The sequence below is a fragment of the Elephantulus edwardii genome, unplaced genomic scaffold (genome assembly GCF_000299155.1).
Source record: "Elephantulus edwardii isolate Elephantulus edwardi_28Jun2011 unplaced genomic scaffold, EleEdw1.0 scaffold00149, whole genome shotgun sequence".
Taxonomy (NCBI): Eukaryota; Metazoa; Chordata; class Mammalia; order Macroscelidea; family Macroscelididae; genus Elephantulus; species Elephantulus edwardii.
The window spans coordinates 4,698,287-4,721,543 of record NW_006399899.1 but is presented as its reverse complement, the minus strand read 5'-3'; the positions used below and the strand labels follow the sequence as shown (position 1 = coordinate 4,721,543).

At 40.0% G+C, this 23,257-nt stretch overlaps 1 protein-coding gene and 1 pseudogene across 1 annotated transcript; both read left to right on the top strand.

The window, feature by feature from the left end:
- Window positions 1-271: 271 nt before the first annotated feature.
- MFAP3 (microfibrillar-associated protein 3) lies at window positions 272-6,101 on the top strand. Its single transcript, XM_006894737.1, has 2 exons — window positions 272-566; window positions 5,314-6,101. The coding sequence occupies exons 1-2, from the start codon at window positions 272-274 to the stop codon at window positions 6,099-6,101; spliced, it is 1,083 nt and encodes a 360-aa protein (XP_006894799.1).
- A 4,522-nt stretch (window positions 6,102-10,623) lies between these two features.
- On the top strand, window positions 10,624-14,900 carry LOC102859203 (annotated as a pseudogene).
- Window positions 14,901-23,257: the final 8,357 nt, after the last annotated feature.

Sequence of the window (23,257 nt, the reverse complement as noted above, 5' to 3'; positions counted from 1 at the left end):
TACCACTTGTCTCAATTTCACATCTATTCATTCCGTGTGTGTGTGTGTGTGTGTGTATACACTTTCACCTTATGATTAGTCTTAGTTAATTTTTTTCTTGCTTCCTTTTAGGTTGGTTTATATCGACACCTTTTAATATTGAAGACTTCCGAGCACAACAGGATTTGCCATTTTTTTAGAAAAATTCAGTATCAAATAATTTTCCTCATTGTGATCTTCTTATACACCTTTGAGTTCTCCAGAACTATACAAAATTTTCTCCCATTTTCCCATGAAGCCACATTGTTGCTTATTCACTGTTGTGGTGAGTGTCATCGTGCCAGCTGCTTTCGTTTTAGAAGATGAAGACTTCAGTCAAATGGCTCTGCTGGGAGCAAATCACAGTTCTTCCAATGCATCCTTCCCCCCAAGCTTTGAACTCTCAGCAGGTTCCCACCCAGGCGACGATGTCATCATAGCAAAAGAAGGAGCTAGTGTTTCAATCGAGTGTCTTCTCACAGTCAGCCACCGTGAAGACGTCCATTGGTACAACTCAAAAGGACAGCAACTGGATGACAAAATCAGAGGTAACTGTTGTTGTGTACCATCAAGTTGATTCCAACTCATAGCAGCTCTACAGAGTAAAACTTCCCCACAGGGCTTTTGAGGCTGAAATCTTTAGGAACATTACCAAATCTTTTCTCCCAAGAAGTGGCTGGTGGATCAAACCAGTGAGCTCTTGGTTATCAGCCGAACACTCAACCATTGTGACACCAGAGCTCCTTGAATTAATGATGCTAAGGTACAATTGATCAAGGTTGCCCATTTCCTCCTAGTATTGTCTTGGATTTATGGTATATTTAATAAGAAATCTCAGAGATGAGGTACTAAAGTGAATAGTTAAAACAGCTAAAAGGCCTAGTGGGTTAAACCTAACCAAAAGAGTGAAACCATTTTAATTGCTTAGCCAAAAAAAAAATAAATAAATAAACATGAAGAACAGCATTACGTTTTTAGAAAGTATTGACATGCTGATAATACACTGTTTTCTCTCCTCCTGGTGAATTGGTTTCCTTCTTCACTGAAGGTAGACCACATCAGAGTTGCTACAGAAGACAGGGCAAGCTGGGCAGTGTGAACAGCCCAGAGTGTGGTCCTGAGAAAATGCAGGAAGCCTTTGGGATACACTTACCTAACTTTGTCATAATTAATTAGGTATTTGCTCTGAAATGAATTGTTACAAATGTTGGAGAAAATCTAGAATGTTTTTAAATGAGAGTAGGCAGCAAACTTTGAGCCACCTGACAGTTAAAAGAACATTGAGGAACCATTGTCAAGGGCCTTCTAGCTCCTTTTTCTAGTCTGTTCCTTTATTTAGTTAAAAGCAGGAGAGTTTCTCTTTGATTCAGAAGATAATTTGATGAAGAACCCTGTTCCTCACATAGGACAGAGCAGAACTGCCTGATAGTTTGCTAGGCTGCACATCTTTACATAGGCCGCCTCTCTTTTTCCTGTGGAGCACCTGGTAAGGAGGTACTGCCAGCTTTTTGGTTAGCAGCCAAATGTCCTTACCACAGCACCACTAGCGCCCCTTCTGAGTTAACCTCAAAAAAGAAAGCACCATGTAAAGCTAGTGGAACAATGAGTAAGCTCTGAGATCTCCACAGACCACGCTTTCCGAAAAGGCTTCTTTTGTTGTTGCTGCTGTTGTTATTGTTGTTAGAAAGATAGTCTCACCTCTTATAATATAAAGGCAATTTAGCTGTTTTATTAGAATGGGAAACAGCAAAGGAAGCAAATGGTATTTCTTTTGGAAGTATGTACTAAACATTTGAAACAGGATAGCTGGTCAGTGAGAGACTGAAGTGTTTGAATTATTAGAAAGAGTAGAATAAATAAGGATTGCTGCAATCTAGACTAAATTTAAGTAATTCCAGAATGAGGGGGAGAAAATTCACAAAGAAAAATAAAGGATCTCTCTGAAGTGCCATTAAAATGCTAATTTCTATTGCATCTGAGTTTTGCTAAGGGCCTTTGAATGTTTTCCTTGGGGATCGTTTTCACTTTGCTGTTCCATGTACTGTACATGTGACTACTGAACACTAGTGGTTTGTTAGTCCAGGTTGAGCTGTGTCTTAAGTGTAAAATGCACAGAGGTTCAAAGCTTGACCATGGAAAAGAAGATAAAAAAAAAATTGGTAATCTTTTAATATTGACTAAATGTTGAAATAATTTTTTTAAAAAATGTTATGTGCTGTTAAATCACAACTGACACATACCTGGCTCATAGCAAGTTTTCAGAAAACATTATCCATCTTTCTTCTAAGGAATAGCTGGTCAATTCAAACTGTGTGCCTTTGGGTTGACAGTACAACTCTTACCTACTAAGGTCTGAATGTAGGTTTAAAAAGGTTACAGTTAAAATTGATATCACTTCTTTCTTTTTGCTTCTTCAAAATGTGTCTATTTGAAATTTTTTTTTAAATGCGTGACTTGCAGCTCCCGTTAAATTATTTAGTAGACAGCACTATCCAAGAACATTACTACTTCTTTTTTCCATGAAACTAGTTAAGGTAAGTCAAAATTGTTAATCTAGCTTCTGTGTAGCTGGAAGTTCTTTCTGAAAGTCTGAATGACTTTTGAGTCAAGTCACTAGGCAGGAGACTCCAAAGCGTTGGCTCAGTTTGTGGCTTTTATGATTGAAACAATGCATGAAAAGTATCATTCACACTGGGGATTTCCAGGCATCCCACTAAAGCTTCTGACTCAAGGAACTGCTTTTATAAAAAGCACTTGGAATAATCATTATGCAGCTGAGTTTTTACTCTGCTCTGGGAAATAATTCTGTAAAGAAATAGCATTGAAATAATACTGTGTCTTTTCTGTCTTCCTACAAGCTAGTTGTCAAAACAGTTTGAAAAGCTAGACTCGAGAAAACTATCCAACTTGTCTTATCATCTCCTTCCTCATTCCCATCTTTTTTCTTTGCCATTCCACAATACATACAGCCCTGTTAGCCCTTCCAGTCACTCCCTCACTCACCTGATGAACTCTGAGATCCCTTCGAGGTACAAATGATTTATAGTCAACCACTAATCTGGGGAGCGCTAGTGACTTCATGATAAGGAGCTGTGCTGCCAACCCAAAGGCACACAGTTTGAATCCTCCAGCTGCTCTGCAGAAGATATATGGGCATTTTCCTCCCATGCAGCTTAATGCCTCTGAAAACCTGCTGAGAGTCAGCTGTGTTTCAGTTCCTCCTCAGTGACACGTGGCAACAACACTAACCTAAAAGTAGCATAACCCACCCAGTGGTGTCTCAGAAGAAAAGCCTAACAGTCTACTCTGGTAAAGCTTACAGCCAACAACTTCCCGTGGAGTAAGTTCTTGCTCTTTAGCATGTGAGGTTGCCAGACACTGAACAGGCTTTACAGCAACAGGAACTACAGGCCCCATTTTCTTCTCTTTCTCACCCAGAACCTTCCCACTAGGTGCTCTCTTCTGTCCTCAGACATTCATTCACCTTATTAGATTGCATTTTGTTCTAGTCCTCTTTTTGACATCTGCTTGTGTTCTTCATGGAATGAAATGATTAGCTAAGACCAAACTATGTCACTAGCTTCCCTTAGCTGGTTGAAAATGTGGACTTAGTGAATTACAATATCTGGAGTGGTGCATAGATTGGAATATTTCTAATACAGTTTAAAGTTCTGCCTTTGTGACCCACTGAACAAGACTCTTCCCTCTCTGGGCTTTATAATATCCTGACCAAACACATCTGAGATTTGATCATTATAGACAGCTGATACCTTAACCAAGTTATATATCAAACATAAGTTAGGATGAGACCAGCCAAGTGGAATGACGGTTTTATTTGCTTGTTTTACCTTTTAATTTGAAAAAACACTAACATCTGTAATTGCTACTTTGAGATGTAGCTCTGGAAAATGGTGTTACATTTTATGAATCTTGAGTGAGAGAAGTTTAAAGAACATGTCAGTCTAGTACAGGGCTCATAAATCTTGAGCTGTTATCAGGCAGTGAACTAGAGAGTTTTGATAGTAGTTTTAGTGCAGTGGTTGAGAATGGAATCTCTGATTCCTCTTTCCTTGGGCTCAGGATTTCCTTTCAATAGCATCAAGTTGTGGGTCTTATTTTCCTCCTTTTTTTGCATTAGTGAAATAATGGCTCTTAAAAGTTAAGAATTTAGATATGAACATGATTTGATGATAACAAAAATACCCAGAAGCCAGAATGTTTATTGTTTATGGCACTAAAATAATCCAACCATATTATCTCGTTGAGACTTGGACTCTCAAAGTGACACTCTGGGACACAAGATGTCCTCATTGGAACTTACCTAGGCTCCAGGTTAGCCTGTCGTATCTTTCAGAGGGACCTTAATAAGCAAGCAGCAAGCACAAAGTACTTTGGAAATTTACAACAAAGTTGAGAATTGTTCAGGTAGAGCCAAGTTATTAAAAGACGCTGAGCCAAAGATGTGACCATTGCGCCTTGCTTTTTACATTGGTACATATTAGTCTATATGCTTTCTGAATGAAAATGCTTTATATGGGAGAAAGGCAAAATATGTTGGTTTTTAAACAGAAGCATAGACATCTTATGGGCAATTTTATTCTCTTTGCCAAAATGTTCATTTACCCTGACTTTTGAGATATATCTTTTGACTTTTTGCTTTAGTTACTTTTGCCAGAAAATCAAGAGTGTTATTAACAAATCTTTCTAACAAAACAAATTAACAAGTGTGAGACATACCAGATTCACTGGTTAAGTAATTTAAAAAGTGTGTTAAATTGCTACGTTTTTAAAAATACTAATAACTTTTTTTCTTGCTAATATAAGTTTATTAATGAAAGTTAGCAAAGCAGTTAACTAAAAAAGAAGTAAATAAAAATTCTTAACCTATCACCCAGAAATAACCATGGGTTTTTCTATATACTTCCACTGTATATAGATGTTTATAAATGGTGATAAAGACTTACAAAGAAATATAAGTTGTTTTTTTTTAAATTGATCATTTTTGTCATTTTTCTCTCTTAAAGACATTTCGCAGTATAGCTTTGAACAGGTACTATGATAATCATTAGTAGTATCAGAAGGAATTTTCTTTTAAAAGCCCAGGTTAGTTAAATACTGACTCAGAACATAAAAATCTGCCTTTGCTTACAGTACTTAAAGAATAGACCTTAACGGATGAGTTAAATTTCAAGTACTTTCATGAAGAGGTGGAATAATTTTAGGGTAGTTGGAATATTTAGCAATAATATTCTTCATGCAGTAATTTTTTTTTTTTCATTTCTGTTGGATTATCAGGTGGCAAATGGTTGGTTTCTGATAACTTCCTGAATATCACCAACGTAGCCTTTGATGACCGTGGGCTCTATACATGTCTAGTCACCTCTCCAAGCCATGCCTCCTACTCTGTGACCCTGCGTGTTATCTTCACCTCAGGAGACATGAGTGTCTACTACATGATTGTTTGCCTGATCGCCTTCACAATCACTCTCATCTTGAATGTCACACGTTTATGCATGATGAGTAGCCATCTTCGCAAGACTGAGAAGGCCATCAATGAGTTCTTCAGAACTGAAGGAGCTGAGAAACTTCAGAAGGCCTTTGAGATCGCAAAACGCATCCCCATCATCACCTCCGCCAAGACTCTGGAGCTTGCCAAAGTCACACAGTTTAAGACCATGGAATTTGCTCGCTACATCGAAGAACTGGCACGAAGTGTTCCCCTGCCACCTCTTATTCTGAACTGCCGGGCCTTTGTGGAAGAGATGTTTGAAGCTGTGCGAGTGGATGACCCTGATGACATTGGAGAGAGAATTAAAGACAGGCCTGCCTTGGATGCTCAGGGGGGCATCTATGTCATTAACCCAGAGATGGGCAGAAGTAATTCACCAGGAGGTGATTCAGATGATGGTTCTCTGAATGACCAAGGCCAGGAGATAGCAGTTCAGGTCTCTGTACACCTTCAATCAGAGACCAAAAGCATTGATACAGATTCTCACGACAGCAGTCATTTCAGCCCATCTGACGATGTGGGAGCTGCTGAATCTAACCATAAAGAGGGAATGTGTGAAAACTGTCAGCTGTGAGCAGTGCCAGTCCTTGCAAACAAAAAAACTTTAAACAAAGGAACTTTTTTAGAGGAGGAAATAACTTTTTTTTTTAAACCAAAAGATAACTAGGGGTTTCCCCTTGTTAATAATAGTACATTAGAACATGAATTGCCAAAATCATTGTAAAAAAGTTAGCATTTTTCCAATCTGGTATCTCAGTCATTTTCCCTAAGCCTGAGTAAATTAAGTTGTAAAGGAGCCTGAACAGGAAAGTGGATGGAAAAATACCAAACCAAGTGTCCCTGGGCTTCTCTTCTGATCATGATTCTTTGATTGTTTAGGTCTGACAGCTCTGACAAGGCCTCAATTTTCCCATTAGTAAAAATGCAGGTTTTGCATTAGATGACAATCTGCTTTTTTATTTTTATTATTTTTTTAAATTCTAGCTTCTTCATTCCACCTCATAAGTACCCCCTTCTGACAGTTTCAGTCCCATTTTAACAAAAGGACCAAGCTGAGACTTTGCGATTTCAGTATCTACACCTCCAATGTAAATGCATAGCCGTGTGGGTGTTTTTCAGCTGTTTTGTCTTATGGAGTGTTCACTTGTACGTGCAGACAGCAGCAAGCTAACTGCTCATTAGTAAATTACTTTCCGTGAGTAAATGGGTCCTGTTTGGGGGTATAACATGTCTTTTTAACTTAATGAGGCATTCATTTAGTTCATTCAAGTTGTCAATGATTTCCCAACTGGCCTCCCAAAGTGAGTAATTTTTTCCTAAGGAATAATGTCTTCAATAACTTTAGAATAAGAAGCAGTATCAAATTGTCTGTCGTAAATCATGGATTTTGGTGTGTCTGTTTATAAAATTTCTTAGGCTTTTTTGTTGTTGTTGTTAATAAGTTCTAAGATGTATAAATGAGCTGTATATTTGGAATTGTATTCCAAGGAAAAACACAGACCTTGCATTTCTCCTGAGACCCTCTGGTCTCAAACATGGTGCTTAAGATTGCATGCCTTCTTACCTTGTTTGTTTTGTTACTAAGGTTGTTTCTATTTTTATGTACTTCAGATTCAGAATTCTGAGGTAGGGCTGCTTTTCTAGTTTTTCTGAGAAATCACTACGAAAAATCAGAATAGATAATGGTGTGTAGCATGCTAACTCATTGCCATTAAGTCTGTCCCAAATCATGTTGTTGTTAAGTGCCATCTAGTCAGCTATGACTCATAACAACAGATCTGCCCCTGCCCTGTCCAGCACCATCTTCACAATCTCCAGCGTGCTAGAGCCCATTGTTACAGTCCCTGTGTCCAACTCACAGAGACCCTGTACAACAGAGTTCCAGAACTCTGAAAGAATGCCACATTTATCCCACTGAGCAAGCTAGGAAATTCAGGCTGCCTGACTTTCCAGTTCACTGCTGAGCACTTGAACTGCTTTGCCACCATTGTAAAATCTAAAGTCATAGAGAGGGAGAAAAATTATGGGTATTGCCACCTGGCTCAACTGTATATAATAAACAAGATAGCATTTCTTGCCTGGCGCAAGTCTGATATGATGGAATTGTAAACTTCAAAATAAGTTCTTCATATACGGATGCTTGGTGCCATATAATTTTACAAACTTGGCAAAGGAGCACCACTCGATGCTTCATGTTTCTTCATTTGGCTTCTGATCATTGAAGCATTACTTGAACTAGAATTTCCTAAGGGGAATGTTGTTTACCATTGAATTGGAACGGACCCATAGCTGACTGACTGGCAGGTTTTCAGAGGCATTAATTGCATGGGAAGAGATTGCCCATCTGTCTCACCCGGAGCAGCTGGAGGATTTGAACTTTGAGCCTTTGGGACTGTATTGCAGCTTCTTATCACTAGGTCACAATAGAGCCCTCAGGGAAATAGTCTGAGGAAATTTTTAAGTTTCAGGTGGAGTAAGGCAGAAAATTAAAAGTGTGGCCAGAGAGAATTAACTCATGCTTGCCTTTGTCCAGTTTATCAGAATTCATGTACTCTGGATGGCGTCAATGTACAGTTTTATCAGAAGGCAGCATAAATGTCCTAGTGATGCTGAAAGAAATACCATAAATGCGTGGCTTATTCTCTCACACTTTAGGAGCATAGAAGTCCAAATTTAGGTGCTGGCTCTAGGGAGCGGTTTTCTGTCTGTCAGCTCTGAGGTAAGATCTTCCCTCTTCAGTTTGCTTCCTGCTTCTTTGAGGATCTTCATGAGGCATTAGTCTTTGCCCGCTGTAGCTTGCTAGCTTGTTTATTGGTGTATGTATTGTTTTTTGGTTTTTTTTTTTCTTTTTTTATTGAGTTGTGCTGCTAACCCAAAGACCTTGTTCCTCACTTCACATCCCACCATCAGAGCCAAGGGAGAAAAATGGGTTGTCTCCTCCCATTATCATTTATAGCCTCAAAATTCCAATGGAGAGTTGCTAGGAAATAGAATAGATTTGAAAGCTGTGAGTTTTGAGCTTAATTTCTCAAAAGATAGCCTATACTAATCTTGCCTCGTTAACATAACAAAGACAGGCCAGTCCCAAGGGGATTATAACCACAGGCATAGAGGTTAGGATTTACATCCCATTGTGTGGGGAGGGCACACAGGTCATTCCATAACAGCAGCTGAAGATAATAATGCTGCCTTTTCTGTGTTTAGGCTGTTTCCATGGAAACCTTCAGAGCCAAACAAAAGCTACCAATCATTTAGCAAAAGATTGCCTTGGCTCATAGACCTGTGATTCTTCAAGGAAAACTCTTTTCATATATTTGACTATGACAATAGGGCTCTTGAACATAGCTTCAATTAGAACACTTTTCTTCCCTCAGTGTTTCTCTGGGGAAAAAAATAAAATGAAACTTTGTTTCAGGATAGCCCCAGAATATCTTCCTATCTTCCCAGCCCTATCTTGATACAGCAGGTTTGAGATCATTTCTCAAAATGTAACTTATCTATCTCACTAAAGAATATAGTTCCTATATTCTCATAGTAGAAATTACTGTTTAGGACTCCAAGGTAGACATAGTAATGATCCTAGTCCTAGGAAACAGGACTTCTGAAAAATGCAGAAAATCTTGGGGGGAAAAAAGTTAGTTTGCACAATATTATATCATAGTAAATATAAGCTACTCTCATATCGCCTAGATAAATTATAGAAGTGTAACAGTGACTTGGTTTGCTTTGTTTAAGTTAGGTACATTATGTTGCCAGCTATAATTAGTAGGTCAAAATGTAATCAACGTTGCTACTACTTTCTAAAGAAACTTCTTAAGTGGAAAGAAACCACCTTTTAAGTGTTGTTGTTTGTATCTAATCAAATTCTCTTCATATATGCTAATGGCTTGTCTTTTTGTATAATTCTTAAACTTTTGAAGCTAAAATACAAAGTTTTTAATAATGACTGTGGTATAATTACCCCTTTGTCTCACTGGATTTTATAGTTAGTGAAAATACTTTTCTGTAACAATATGTATTTGACATAGTTCTGTCATTTGATTTATAAATTTGTCTGTATTGTGATATAATGACCCTTACCGTCCTTATGAAATGAAATAGATTTATGAAAAAAAAATATATTTCAAGAATAGGCATTAAGGCATCCCTATTGATTCTTTACCAGCTGAAATCAGATAGGCATCTATAGAACTGGTGCTAGCCTGTCTCTACATACCAGCAGTTTAATGAAAGTATACTTCCTGAGTCACTGGTCAACCAACACAATCTTTGTATACCTAGGCTAGTAATACTGAAAATTCTCAGCTTTATATTTAAACTCTGAGATTGTTACTAACACATTTCATAGAAATGAATGAGTACTGTTGAGTGTGGTTCAGAAGATGTTTAAGTGGTCAACATTTTAATAAGTACTTGCATTATGTCATTTTTTTAAAAAATGTCATCCTTGAATGTAATAAATGTTCAATAGAAATATTTTGTTTGATGGAAATGTTCCATTGAGTATATTTTGTTTTTGTAGCAATTCAAACTAATATTTTATATACAAGTAAATGTGATTTTCAATGATGGCTACCCACTTTAACTTTACATATATTTCTTTAACATCCATGTGTTATGTTGTTGTTCAGAGCTGTCAGATCAAGTACAACCATAGATAGTGACCCGGGGAACAACAGATCTGAACTCTGTCCTACCCTGTGCTGTCCTCACACTGCCTGACACACTAGAGCCCACTGCCACACTCACTATGTCAGTCCACCTGCTTGAAGGTCTTCCTCTCTTTTGCCAACCCTTCAAGTTCCCAAGCATGATGCCCCTCTCTAAGGAATAAGTCAGACCGCAATGACTACTCTCCGCAATGAACCTGCCTTTCCAGGCTAACCTCCTCAAGCTCAGAAACGGCAGTTTACCCCTTCTAAAGAAATGCAGTCATGCCAAAGGCAACAGACTGAGAAAAGGCCTAGGTAAAGGAGGATTTAGCATCCATTTTGGAGAGTATATTATTATTTTGTTAAGTTTATAATGAAATTTAACAGGAGAAGTAGCTGTGGCAGAAGTGACAGTCTGAATTTCTCTGGGAATGAAGGGTCGTAATGGAAAAAGTAAAGGATCTTGGGAGAATGGCAGAGGAACAGGTAAGTAAGAATTCTTTTAATGTCACAGACGTAGAATGAAAGCCTAGTACCTCCCTCCCTATTAGAGCTATAATGGACTCTAGTATACCAACCCTCATGAAGATGGGCAGGACTGGGAAACATTTTAGTCTTTTATTTACAAGGCTACCAACAACATCTTTGTATCAAAAGATCAAGGATCTTATTCCCTAACAGCTGTATAACTATGGGGAAGTGACTTAATCTAAATAATTTTGAGTAAAATGGTCTTAATTAACACCTCACATCTTTAATGTGGTCTTCATATTGTAACATACAAGAAAACATATCCACTATAATGTAAGGAACTACTAATAATACAGCAAGTTAACAGCTTTGTTAGCGGTCGTGTCCTATTGATGACTATGATTGCAATTCATGTTGTTGTTAGGTGACATTGAATTGAGTATGTATGACCCAGTGTGGCCCTATGAACAACAGATCTGCACCCTGTCCTATCCTGTGCCATCCTTACACTCTGTGACACACAAGGGCTATTGCAGCAGTTACTGTGTCAATATACCTGGTTGAGGGTCTTCACTGACTCTCTGCCTTTCCAAGCATCATATCCCTCTCTAAGAATAGCCCCTCCTAGCAACATGCCTGAAGCATGTGAGGAAAAGCTTTATTATCTTTGCCTCCAAAGGGCACTCTGGCTGCACTATAGTCAAGACACATTTGTTCTTTAGGCAATCCATGAGATGTTCAATACTCATCTCCAACACCACAACTTATAGGCATTAATTCTTTCATCCTTTTTTTTTTTCCATCCTTTTTCATTATTCAGCTCTCAGATGCATACCAAATGACTGAAAAAATCATGGCCTGAATCAGACACACCTTAGTCCCCAAACTTACATCATTACTCCTCAATAATTTGGAGAGGTCCCTAGCTGCAGACATTCCCAATGCAACATGTCTCTTGGTTTCCTGAGTGCTCGTACCAAAGGGGTTAGTTGTCATCCAAGGAAGATGAAATTGTTAATAGTTTGAATCTTTCCTCCTGTAGAATGACATTGCCTATCAGTTCAGTGGTAAGAATCTTTGTTTTCTTGATGCTCCGATGCAATCCATATGGAAGGATATTTTTTTTATTTGATCTTCTGCAATAAGTGCATCAAGTCTTCCTCACTTTTAGCAAATAAGGTGGTGTCATCTGTATATTGATGCCACATCTTCATAGAATCCAGCATCTTGAATAATTGTTCAGGATACAGATTGAATAGATATGGAGAGAGAATACAACCCTGATGTACTCCCTCCTTAATTTTAAACCATGCAATGTACCCTTGCTTTGTTAGATCTCGCGTGAACACAATTAAATGCTCTGAGATTCCCATTCTTCTCAATGTCTGCCACAACTTGTTATGATTTATACAATCAAATGCCATTAATAGTCAATAAAGCATAAATAGACATTTTTCTGATATTCTTTACTTTCGTCCAGGATCCATCTGACATCAGCAATAATATCCCTGGTGCCACGGCCTCTTCTAAATCCTGCTTGAACTTCGAGCAGTTTCCTGTCTATGTACTGTTCTAGCCGGTTTTTCATGATCTTCAGTGTACTTTGCTTGCATGTGATATTAATGATACTATTCAATAGTTTCCATATTCTTCTGTTGGATCACTTTTCTTGGGAATGGAAACAAATGTGGGCCTCTTCCAATGTTGTCCAGACAGCTGTCCTCCAAATTTCCTGGCATAGACTGATGAGTGCATCTAGGGCTACATCTGCTAATTGAAAGAAGATTCCTAGGGCCTTATTTTTTGCCAATGCCTTCAATGTAGCTTCCACTTCTTCCTTCATTGCCATTGCCTCCTACTCATATGATACTTCCTGGATTTTTTTCAGTGTCAAAATACAATTTTGAGAGATCTTCAGAAATTTTTGGTCGACTAGTAGAAAGAGGAGGAAGAAAAGACCAAGATGGATTTCAGATGAGACGCTGAATATTTCACTAGAGGACCAAGAATCCAAAGCAAAGGGAAGATATCAAGAAACTAAACAAGATTTCAAAAAGCAGCATGGGAAAACTAAGTAAAATAATGAAATGTGCAAAGAGCTGGAGTCAGAAAATCAAAGGGCCAAACTCGCTCGGCATTTCTTAAGCTGAAAGAACTGAAGTACAAATTCAAACCTCAAGTTGCAATAATTATGGATGCTTTGGGCAGAATATTAAATGATCCAGGAAGCATTAAAAGAAGATAGAAGGAGTATACAGAGTCACTGTACCAAAATGATTTGGCTAATACAGAAGAATTTCATGAAACAACGTATGAACAAGATCCTGTGGTGATGAAGAAGTTAAAGCTATTCTGAAAGAATTGGAAAAAACAAAAGCCCAGGAATTTACAGCATACCAATTGTCATATTTCAGCAAACACATGCTGCCCTGGATGTGCTCACCAAGTTGTGCCAAGAAATCTGGAGGACGTCCACCTAGCCAATTGGCTGCAAAAGATCCATATTTGTTCCCATTCCAAAGAAAGGGGATCCAACAGAGTGGAAATTATTGAACAATGTCATGACTATCAAGTGCAAGCAAGATTCTGCTGAAAATTACCCAAAAGTAACAAGAACGACGCATCAAAAGAGAATTGCTAGAACTGCAGGCTGGGTTTAGAAGAGGCTGTGGAACTAGGGATATTAATAGCTAACATTAGATGGGTCTTGGCTGGAAGCAGTACCAGAGGAATGACTATTTGTGCTTCATTGACTATGCAAAGGCTTTTGACTGTGTGGATCACAACAAACTGTGGCTCTGAGAAGAATGGGAATCCCAGAACACTTGATTGTGCTAATGCGAAACCTATACTTGGACCAGGAGGCAGTCGTCAGAACAGAGCAAGGAAGGCCAAGTGGCTCTTCCCGGTGTGCTGTGGAGGAACGGCTGTTGCTCGCTGGTCCTTGTCTGGGGCTTCCCCAGTTCACTTCTTTCCTGTGAGTTGCTGTCTGGTGAAGAAGAAGCACTGCGAGTCACCAGGAACATGCAAATTAATTCTGAAAATAAGGCAGAGGTCAGCATGGTAGGCACCTGTGGGCCCTGCTGGGACGTTGAAGCCTGGGTTGAGGTCAAGAGTCGCGCTCAGAAACATTGGTAACAAAGTCAGTGAACAGCCACAGCCCAAAATGGCTCTGAAAAAGGAAGCAAAAACTCCAGCTGCTGGAAAACTTATTGTCAGAAAATTGTCAAAACCTTTGGAAAAGGCATCTTTGCCGGAGCCTAAATCTGAACCACAGCCAGAGCAGGAACCTGAAGTTGTTAAAGAAGAAAAGCTGTCTCCTGGGCCTATGTTGGTGGATACTTCTTCTCTAGGCCCAGTGGAAACATCCGGATGTGCCCCTGCAGAAGATCTGTTTCAGGCTTTCTCTGATGTAATTCTTGCAGTGAGTGAGGTGGATGCAGATGATGGAGCAGTTCCAAACGTTTGTAACGAATATGTGAAAGATATTTAAACTTACCTGAGGCAGCTTGAGGAAGAGCAAGCAATCAGACCAAAATACCTTATAGGTCGAGAAGTCGCTGGCCACATTAGAGCCCTCCTAATCAACTGGCTGGTGCAGGTTCAGGTGAAATTCCAATTGCTTCAGGAAACCAAGTTCATGTCCATCATTGATCAGTGCAGGCAGAATAATCGTGTACCTAAGATGCTGCGGCCCATTGATGTCACTGCCATGTTTACTGCAAGCAAATAGGAGGAAATGTATCCTCCAGAAATCTGTGACTTTGCATTTGTGACTGCCCGCACTTAACACTAAGCACCAGATCAGACAGATGGAAGTGAAGGTTCTGAGAGCTCTGATCTTTAGTCTGGGCTGGCCTCTGCCTCTGCACTTTTTTTGCAGAGCTTCAGAGATTAGAGAGGTTGAGGTGGAGCCGCATACTTTGGCCGAGACTCTGACGGAACTATGTTGGATTAGGATGTGTTGCACTTTTCTCCTCCTGAAACTGCAGCAGGAGCTTTTTGCTTAACACTGAAAATTCTTGAGAATAGTGGGTGGACACCAACTCTTCCTGTTAGACACTGAAGAATCCCTTTAAACTGCTAAGCAGCACCTGGCCAAGAATATAGTCCTAGTACATCAGGGGCTTACAAAGCACATGACGATAAAGAACAAGTACTCCATGTCTAAACATGCTAAAATGAGTACGCTAGCACTGCTGAATTGTGCACTAGTTCAAGATCTAGCCAAGGCTGTGGCAAAGGTATAGCTTGTAAACTTGAGTTGGAAATATTACATCTGCAAATAAAATTGACATTTTGTGTTGTCTGTAAAAAAAAACCAAAACTCCGAACAAGGAAACAATATGGTTCAAAATGAGGAAGGGTGTACACCATGGATATGTCTCGTCTCCCTACCTTTTCAATCTATATGCAGAACAGATCATACTTGAGGCTAGGCTTTATGAGGAGAAATATGGCATCAGGACTGGAGGAAGACTCATCAACAACTTGCATTATGCAGGTGACACAACTTTGCTTGCTGAAACTAAGGAGGACATGAAGCACTTGCTGCAGAAGGTCAAGGACTTAAGCTTTCAATATGGATTGAAGCTCAACATCAAGAAAAGATTCTCACAACTGAGCTGACAGTATCATGATAGATGGTGAAGAGATTGAGATTGTTAACAGCTTCAGTTTGCTTGGCTCCACAACCAACACTCTTGGTGCTGTAAGTAACCTCTCCAGAGTACTGAAGAACAGTGATGTCAGTCTGGAGACTAAGGTACACCTGATCCAGGCCATAGTCTTCACAATTACTTGCTATGTGTCAGAAAGCTAGACAATGACGAGGGATGACAGAAGGAGCAATGGTGCTTGAGAAGAATATTGAACGTACCATGGACTGCTAGGAAAACAAACAGGTTCGTCCTGGAGAGAGTGAAATCAGACTGCTCCTTGGAGGCAAGGATTCTGAGGCTCCGTGTGACATACTTTGGACATGTTGCAAGGAGGGACCAGTCCTTGGAGAGGGACATCATGCTTGGGAGGGTGGAGGGACAGTACAGGAGAGGAAGAACCTCAATAAAATGGATTGATTTAGTGACTGAGATAATGGGGTAGGTGTGTTAGAGACAATGAGGTTGGCACAGGATAAAGCTAAGTTCAGAGCTCTTGTACATAAGGTTACTATGAGTCACAAGCAACTCAACAACACATTAAAAACAACAGCAACAACATAATTAACAACATTCAAGCTCATAGTCAACCAAAAATGTCTGCAGAGCTCTCAGATTTGTATTTTAGTTTCATGCAATAGCGAGCTAAGTATGATAACTTTACCAAATAATAAGCTTCTTTTTCTCTAATAACGAAGTCCATAACTCAGGCTCCTTCTAGATTCCTCTCTACCCAGAATGTGGTTTTCCTGATCACGGTCTAAAGATGTTAGGCTTCTCCAGACGTTACTGCCAAGAATTCTAGTCACACATTTACTAAGAACTAATGATATAGGAAAGGTGAATGAGACAGGGAAGAAAAGCCAGTACAGATTCATTAGTTAATGAGTTTCTGCTGTCCATAACTGGTGTTCAGTTCCACCAGGGACCTCAGAGACAGTTTGACTCCTGTCTCAGAGTTGTTGCATGTAAAGGTCGAAGAGCAGAGGTATTTGCCAGTTTCCATCTCATTATTATGAGGATGGCAAGGGATAGGACAGTGTTTGGATTGGTTGTTCGTGGAGCTGCTCTGAGTCATACTGGACTCAACAACACCTAACAACAATCAGAGCTGTTAACGCCTTAGCATTTCCAGTCTTCCACACAAGGGCTAAGCATGCTTGTTTGTGCAGCTAGTGAAAGGCTCCAGGCAGAGTCACAGGAGCTGTGAGGAGAAAACCTTTAGTGATTATATAAACAAGGAGTATCAAGGGGTATTCAAAGAACAGTTCACTCTCCTCTAGCATCATGAGTACATTCCAGGCAGGTGAGTGATAGGTCAAAGGACAAAATACATATAGCAGCTGAGTCTGCCTTTTTTTAATCAAGAAAGCAATAGCTTTCTGAACACTCACCTGACTTATGTTTCTCAGCAATCAAAACTGGGTTATGTAAGAAATCCTGGGGAGACTGATTGGACACATTGTTCACAAGTTTGGGTTCTGTTAGAAGAAGAGAGGTGTGGAAATAGGCACCTGATAATATATGACAAGGTCATCTTAACATGAATCATGGGGACAAATTAAGTAGGAGGTAAAATTGCCATGTATGTCCCCTGAAAATAGCATGAGCAATAACTCTGAGGGTAAATCATCAAACGAATAGTGTCTTAAATTTATGCAATTCAAGCAAGAGACTGACAAGTTAAAGGATTTTTCTGAAACCTGATTGGCTTATCTTGGCCTATTTATTTATTGACATGTATTTACTGACCACCTGATATATTCCCAGTGCTATTCAAGGAGCCAAGGATAACACATTGATAGAGTGACTGGCACAGTGTCCCTTTACCTGGGACCAAAGAGTCCTCTCCAAAGTGGGCATGTGCTGGGAACGTCTGGAAGACTGCCTGTTGGGAAAATGCAAAGCTTTGTGTGGTAATCAAAGACAATCAAGAAGCAGGCAAAAACCAGAAAGATGGTCAAAACCTTTCAAAGTTCTTTTCAACTAGTCCCAGAAATCCATTTCTCAAAAGAAATGCTTATTGTTGTTGTTAGGTGGGGTGGTTTCAGAGCTCACCCCCCAGCAGGTTTTCAGTCAGTCTATTACAAGGGAGTTGAGTGCCCATCTTTTACCAGCAAACCAGGTGGTAAATTCGAACCATGTGCCTTTGGGTTGGCAGCACAGCTCATTATCACTAGGCCACCAGAGCGCCCTCTAAAAGAAGATATTTATGTATTTCAAAGGAAATTTGTTCAGTGACACTTTTCTCCTGAAGCCATGCAAGTTGAAAAAATTTTCTGCTCATTTTCTTGAAGGAATTAAGTTCTTTTTAAGGCCCCTCAATATCCAATCTTGCTTTTAAGTTTGCCTGTTTTTACTGGAACCTATCGATTAGGAAATAGAGATGTAAATATGCATATGCTGCTCCATCTGCCTGGAGGATCCACGGCTGCTGCCAGCCCAGCGGGCTTGTTCTTCCTGACAGTTGGGAACACTGCTTTCCCTCCTGCTCAGCTGTGTGAAAAAGAATTCCAGAGTCCTGAGTGATGACAAGTCAGCCAACGAGGAGCTTCCTTCTCAGGGAAATGCCACGCTTGGAGAGGTAGTTTGTCCTGAAACAGAAGGTAAGTTCATCAGGAAGAACTCCCTCTGTCTATGAGGAGGTGTGGCAAGTGAAATTTCATTGCTCCTTCAGAAAATACAGGCAGTTTGACAATTCCCTCTACTTCCCCACTCAAGGGCCACTCTACTCACAGTCCCTGGGGCCCTGTTCTTCCAGTTTTCAGCATAACTGGAGGGACTCACCATGAAAAAAACCAGAGGATGGGCACTGCTTTCTATGCTCTCTCTGTGAGGAAGAAAATCTTGTTAAAAAAAAAATCTCACATGGGTTGTATATACCTACTCCTTACTTAACGACCACCTCATTATTTGATATTTCACACATAATAAGGAAGCTATTTGATTATTTTGGACATTAATGATATTTGTATGTACAAGGTAGGAGTAACATTGGCTGTAATGGCTCAGGTTATACATCAACTTGACTGGGTCATGGGCCTCAATAGTCATTAATAAAGTAATATACACTTTGTAATAATGCAGTCATTATTCATTTTGTGATCTGATGTGGCCATTCTCCATTTTCACATAAGGCCAGTTTTCACTTAATGACTTGGTGTTTGGAACCTAACCATGTCCATAAGCAAAGAGTGAATGTAATTAAAAGTTAAGGTGTACCTTAGATAAAGGAAATGGGAAAGATCCGGTGTGAAAAACAATGTATATGAAATTTGTAAATGAATCAGTATATAATAAAAATTTTGTTTTAAAAAGAGGAGAAGTACTTAAAATGAAAAAATAAGAAGTGCCCTAGAGGATGATTCTATAAGAGCCTACAACAGAAGTGGTGCTTAATGCAACCGGCATTGTTTAATAAGGACTAAAAGACCAATTGCATTGGAAAAGTCTGCAGTCAAAGACCTCTTCAAAATACTGAAGAGCAACAATGTCAGTCTGGAGACTAACGTGCACCTGATGCATGCCATGGTATTTGCAATTACTTGCTATACTTCAGAAAGCTGGACGATGACTAGGGATGATAGAAGGAGAATTGAAGCCTTTGAGGTGTGGTGCTGGAAAAGAGCATTGAATATACCATGGATTTAGGCTTGCACTTATCCAGAGCAAGGCTATCTGCCCTGGCCAGAGGCCTCCCTCCTCCTCCCTAACATTCCCCAACATACCATGGACTGAGAGGAGAACAAACAAGTTCGTCCTGGAGAGGGTGAGACCAGGCTTCTCCTTGGAGGCAAGGATTCTGAAGCTTCATCTGACATACCTTTAAACATGTTGCAAGGAAGGACCAGTCCTTGGAGAGGGACGTCATGCTTGGGAGGGTGGAGGGACAGCACAGGAGAAGACCCTCGATGAGATGAATTGATTCAGTGACTGGGAGGAGGATAGGTATATCAGAGACAATAAGATTGGCACAGGGTAGAGAAGGGTTTAGTGCTGTTGTACATAGGATCACTATGAGTCTCAGACGACTCGACGGCACACAATAACAACAATGACGTTCCTAGTCCTGAGTCAGAAACTAAGGATTTAAGTTACCCATCCTATGTTCCTACAATAAAATGACTGTGCCATCAAAAGTTGTTGTTGTGTACCATCGAGTCAGATCCAACCCATGGCTGACCCTCTGGTGGATTCTCAGAGGCAGTTAATTGCACAGAAAGTCATTACCCATCCTTCTTCCATGGAGCAGCTGCTGGATTCAAACCACACATTCTCAAGATTGCAGCACAGTTCTTGCCACAGGCCACCAGAACCAGTTAATATTTGCAGATGACTTACAGATAAAAATGTATATGAAAAGAGGATAGGAAATACTTTGAAAATTGAGTAAGATTTGAGCTAGTTACTGGAGGATAAATAGGCTACAGATGGAGCAAGAAAGGTGTTCATCTGGAAATGGAATGCAGAAACATTCAACGGTGCCCTGTTGCCAGAGGGGGGAAATAATAAATACAAGATAACTGCATAACACTACATGCTCCCAGCACGTCTCCCCAACATTCTCTTTTTAGGGTCTTCCTCTATTCTCTTGGACCTATGTTAACACAGTATACCTTGTTTTATAGCAACTTTCTGTCCCAGTTTGTGAACAAATTGAGGGATAGCATCATTACTGAACAATATTACTAATATCACATTCAAGCAAAATCCTGCCGAAGACTATCCAAAAACGACTGGAACAGTACATTGACAGAAATACTAGTTGATTTTAGAAGAGGGCATGACACTAGGGACATCATCGTCAATATCAGATGGAGATGGATCTTGATTGAAAGCAAAGACTACCAGAAGAGTGTCTATTTGTGTTTTATTGGCTATGCAAAGGCATTTGACCATGTGGATTCTCAGAGATGCTCTTCAGCACTTTGAAGAGATCTTTGACAGCACAACAAATTATGGCTGGCTCTGAAAAGAATGGGAATCCCAGAACTTAATTGTGCTCATGTGAAACCTATACTTAGACCAAGAAGCAGTAGTCAGAACAGAGCAAGGAAACACTGCATGGTTCAAAATCAAGAAAGGAGTGCATCAGGGACATATCCTTTCTCCATACCTTTTTAGTCTATATGTGGAGCAGATCATTTAGGAGGCTGGACTTTATGAAGAGGCATGTGGCATCAGGATTGGAGGAAGACTCATCAACGACCTGTGTTACCCAATATTGCTTGCTGAAACGGATGAAGACATTTTCCTGCAGAAGGTCAAGGACTTCAGTCTTCAGTAAGGATTGAAGTTCAACATCAAGAAAACAAAAATTAAAAAAAAAAAAAAAAGAAAACAAAGATTCTTAAAACCACACCAACTGGCAACATCATGATACATGGAGAAGAGATTGAGATTGTTAAATATTTCAGCTTGCTTGGATCTACAATCAATATTCTTGGCACCAGCAGTCAGGAAATAAAATAAAAGAATTGCATTGGAAAGCCCGCTGTCAAAGGTCTCTCCAAATCCAAAGTGCTGAAGAGCATTAATGTCAGTCTAGAGACTAAAGTGTGCTGATCCAGTCCATGGTCTTCTCAGTTACCTACTAAGCATCAGAGAGTTGGACAATGATTAAGTATGACTGAAAGAAAATTGATGCCTTTGATTTGTAGTGCTGGAGAAGAACATACCATGGACTACCAAGAGAACAAAGAGGTCTGTCCTGGAGAAGGCAAAGCTAGGTTACTCCTTGGAGGCAAGGATTTTGAAGTTCCGTCTCACATACTTTGGGCAAGTTGTCAGAAGAGACCAGTCCTTGGAGAAGGACACCATGTTTGGAAGGGTGGAAGGTCAATACAGGAGAGGAAGACCCTGGATGAGATGGACTGACATAGTGACTAGGGTATGGGGGCAGGTGTGTTGGAGACAGTGAGATTGGCTAGAACAGGGTTCAGAGTTAAGTCACAGTTAATGACGGCATATAATAACCTCATCTATCAGTCACCTATCTTTGTAACCACTTACTGTTTAGGTAGTGCCTTTTGAATAGAAGAGCCAATATTTTTTCTGTTGAATAGAATAGCAAAGGCAAAATAGCTGTGCTGTGGTCTATGACCAGGTTCATTTAATTAATGAGGGAGCTATGGATGATGGTTTGCCAAGTGACTTCCTCTTATCCAATAGCACTCTCTTCCCCAGTGACTCACCATCTCCTCAGGTTTCTAATACTATCTCCAAACCGATGTCTCCCACACATATATTCCTAGCTTCAAATTTTCCCTTCCAAACTGTGCATCTGTTACCATTTTACCATCGCCACTTGGTCAGACATCTACAAGAGGCATCTCAATGTTAATGTGTCCACCCAAATTTTTTATTCCTTCTCCTGATAATTAAATAACATCAGTTTTGCACATCCTCATTTGTGTCTTTGTAAATGACTTACATTTTCAAGGCTGACTCCTCTATGTCCTCATTCCCTCTGTGGCGTAAGCCGTTGTTGTGCTGCTAACCCCTAAGTGGCAGCTCTACAGCACTTTGACTCCACCAGCCACTCCTCAGGAGAAAGGTGGATATTCTCCCCTGTGATTTGTGGTAATGTTGTTGTTAGATGCTGCTGAGTCAGATCCAGCCCACAGCTGACACTCCAGTGGGTTTTCAGAGGCAGTAATAACACAGGTGGAAGTTGTTCATCTTTCTCCCATGGGTCCCGTGGAGCAGCTGGTGGATTCAAACCGTGTGCCTTTGGGTTGGCAGCAAAGCTCTTTACGACTAGGCCACCGGAGCTCCTCATGTGATTGGTAACTTCTATAAACCTGCTGGAAGGTCAACAATGAGTTGATTCCATCTTGACAGCAATGAGTGGGTATATCCAATAAGTAGATCAGCATATCCTAACATCTCACTTGGAAATAAATATAACAAATTCCTTCAATACACTCTGCTTCCACTCAGACCATCCTAACCTGAGACATCATCATTTTTCACATGTATTATTTGATGGCCTCCACTTACCTCCCTCCTTATTCTTCCATTACCTATCTACATTGCAACCAGATGAAATCACAGCAGGTCTCCTTCTACTTATAATTGACGGGATTCCCCCTCACTAGAAGAAAAGCCATGCTCCTTTCCATGCCCCGCATTCCCTAAGCAGTGCTAAAATACTCAATTGCTAACTGAAAGGTTTGAGACTATCTACATACATGTTGGAAGAAAAGCCTAACCCTAACTTCCACAAAAGCCATCATGGAAAATCCTCTGGAATATAATTCTACTCTACATACGTGAGATCACCATGTTGTTATTGTTGTTGTTGTTAGGTGCCATCAAATTGAGTATGACTCATAGTGACCCTAGAGGCAACAGATCTGACCCCTGTCCTACCCTGTGCCGTCCTCATAATTTCTGACACATTCTAGTCCATCGCTGCAGTCACTGTGTTGATTCATTTAGTAGAACGTCTTCACCTCCACCTTTCCCAGCATGATGTCCCTCTCCGAGGAATAGCCTCTCCTTGCAACATGCCCACAATACATGAGATGAAGCTTTGCCATATTCATTGTCACCATGAGTCTGAGTCACTCAACAGCAACTGGCTTTTGTTTTTGTTTCTTTGCCATAACCTACAAGGTCTTAAGGGAACTCCGGTGGCTTAGTGGTTAAGGAGAGAAAGATGGGCAATCAACTCCTGTGCAAGTTACTGCCTCTAAAAAACCACTGGAGGGTCAGCTATGAGTTGATCTCGTCTTGATGATTGTTGTTGTTATGTGCTGTCGAGTCACTTCTGACTCATTGTGACCCAATCTACAACAGCCCTAAACTCTGATCTAACTCTTGCCAACCTTATTGTCTCTAACGTACCTATCCTCATTACCCCAGTGATGGAATCTTGATGATCTTGATGGTGCACAAGAAAAAAAAATGAGGTCTTAAAGAATCTCTGAACTAGCACTTTTTTT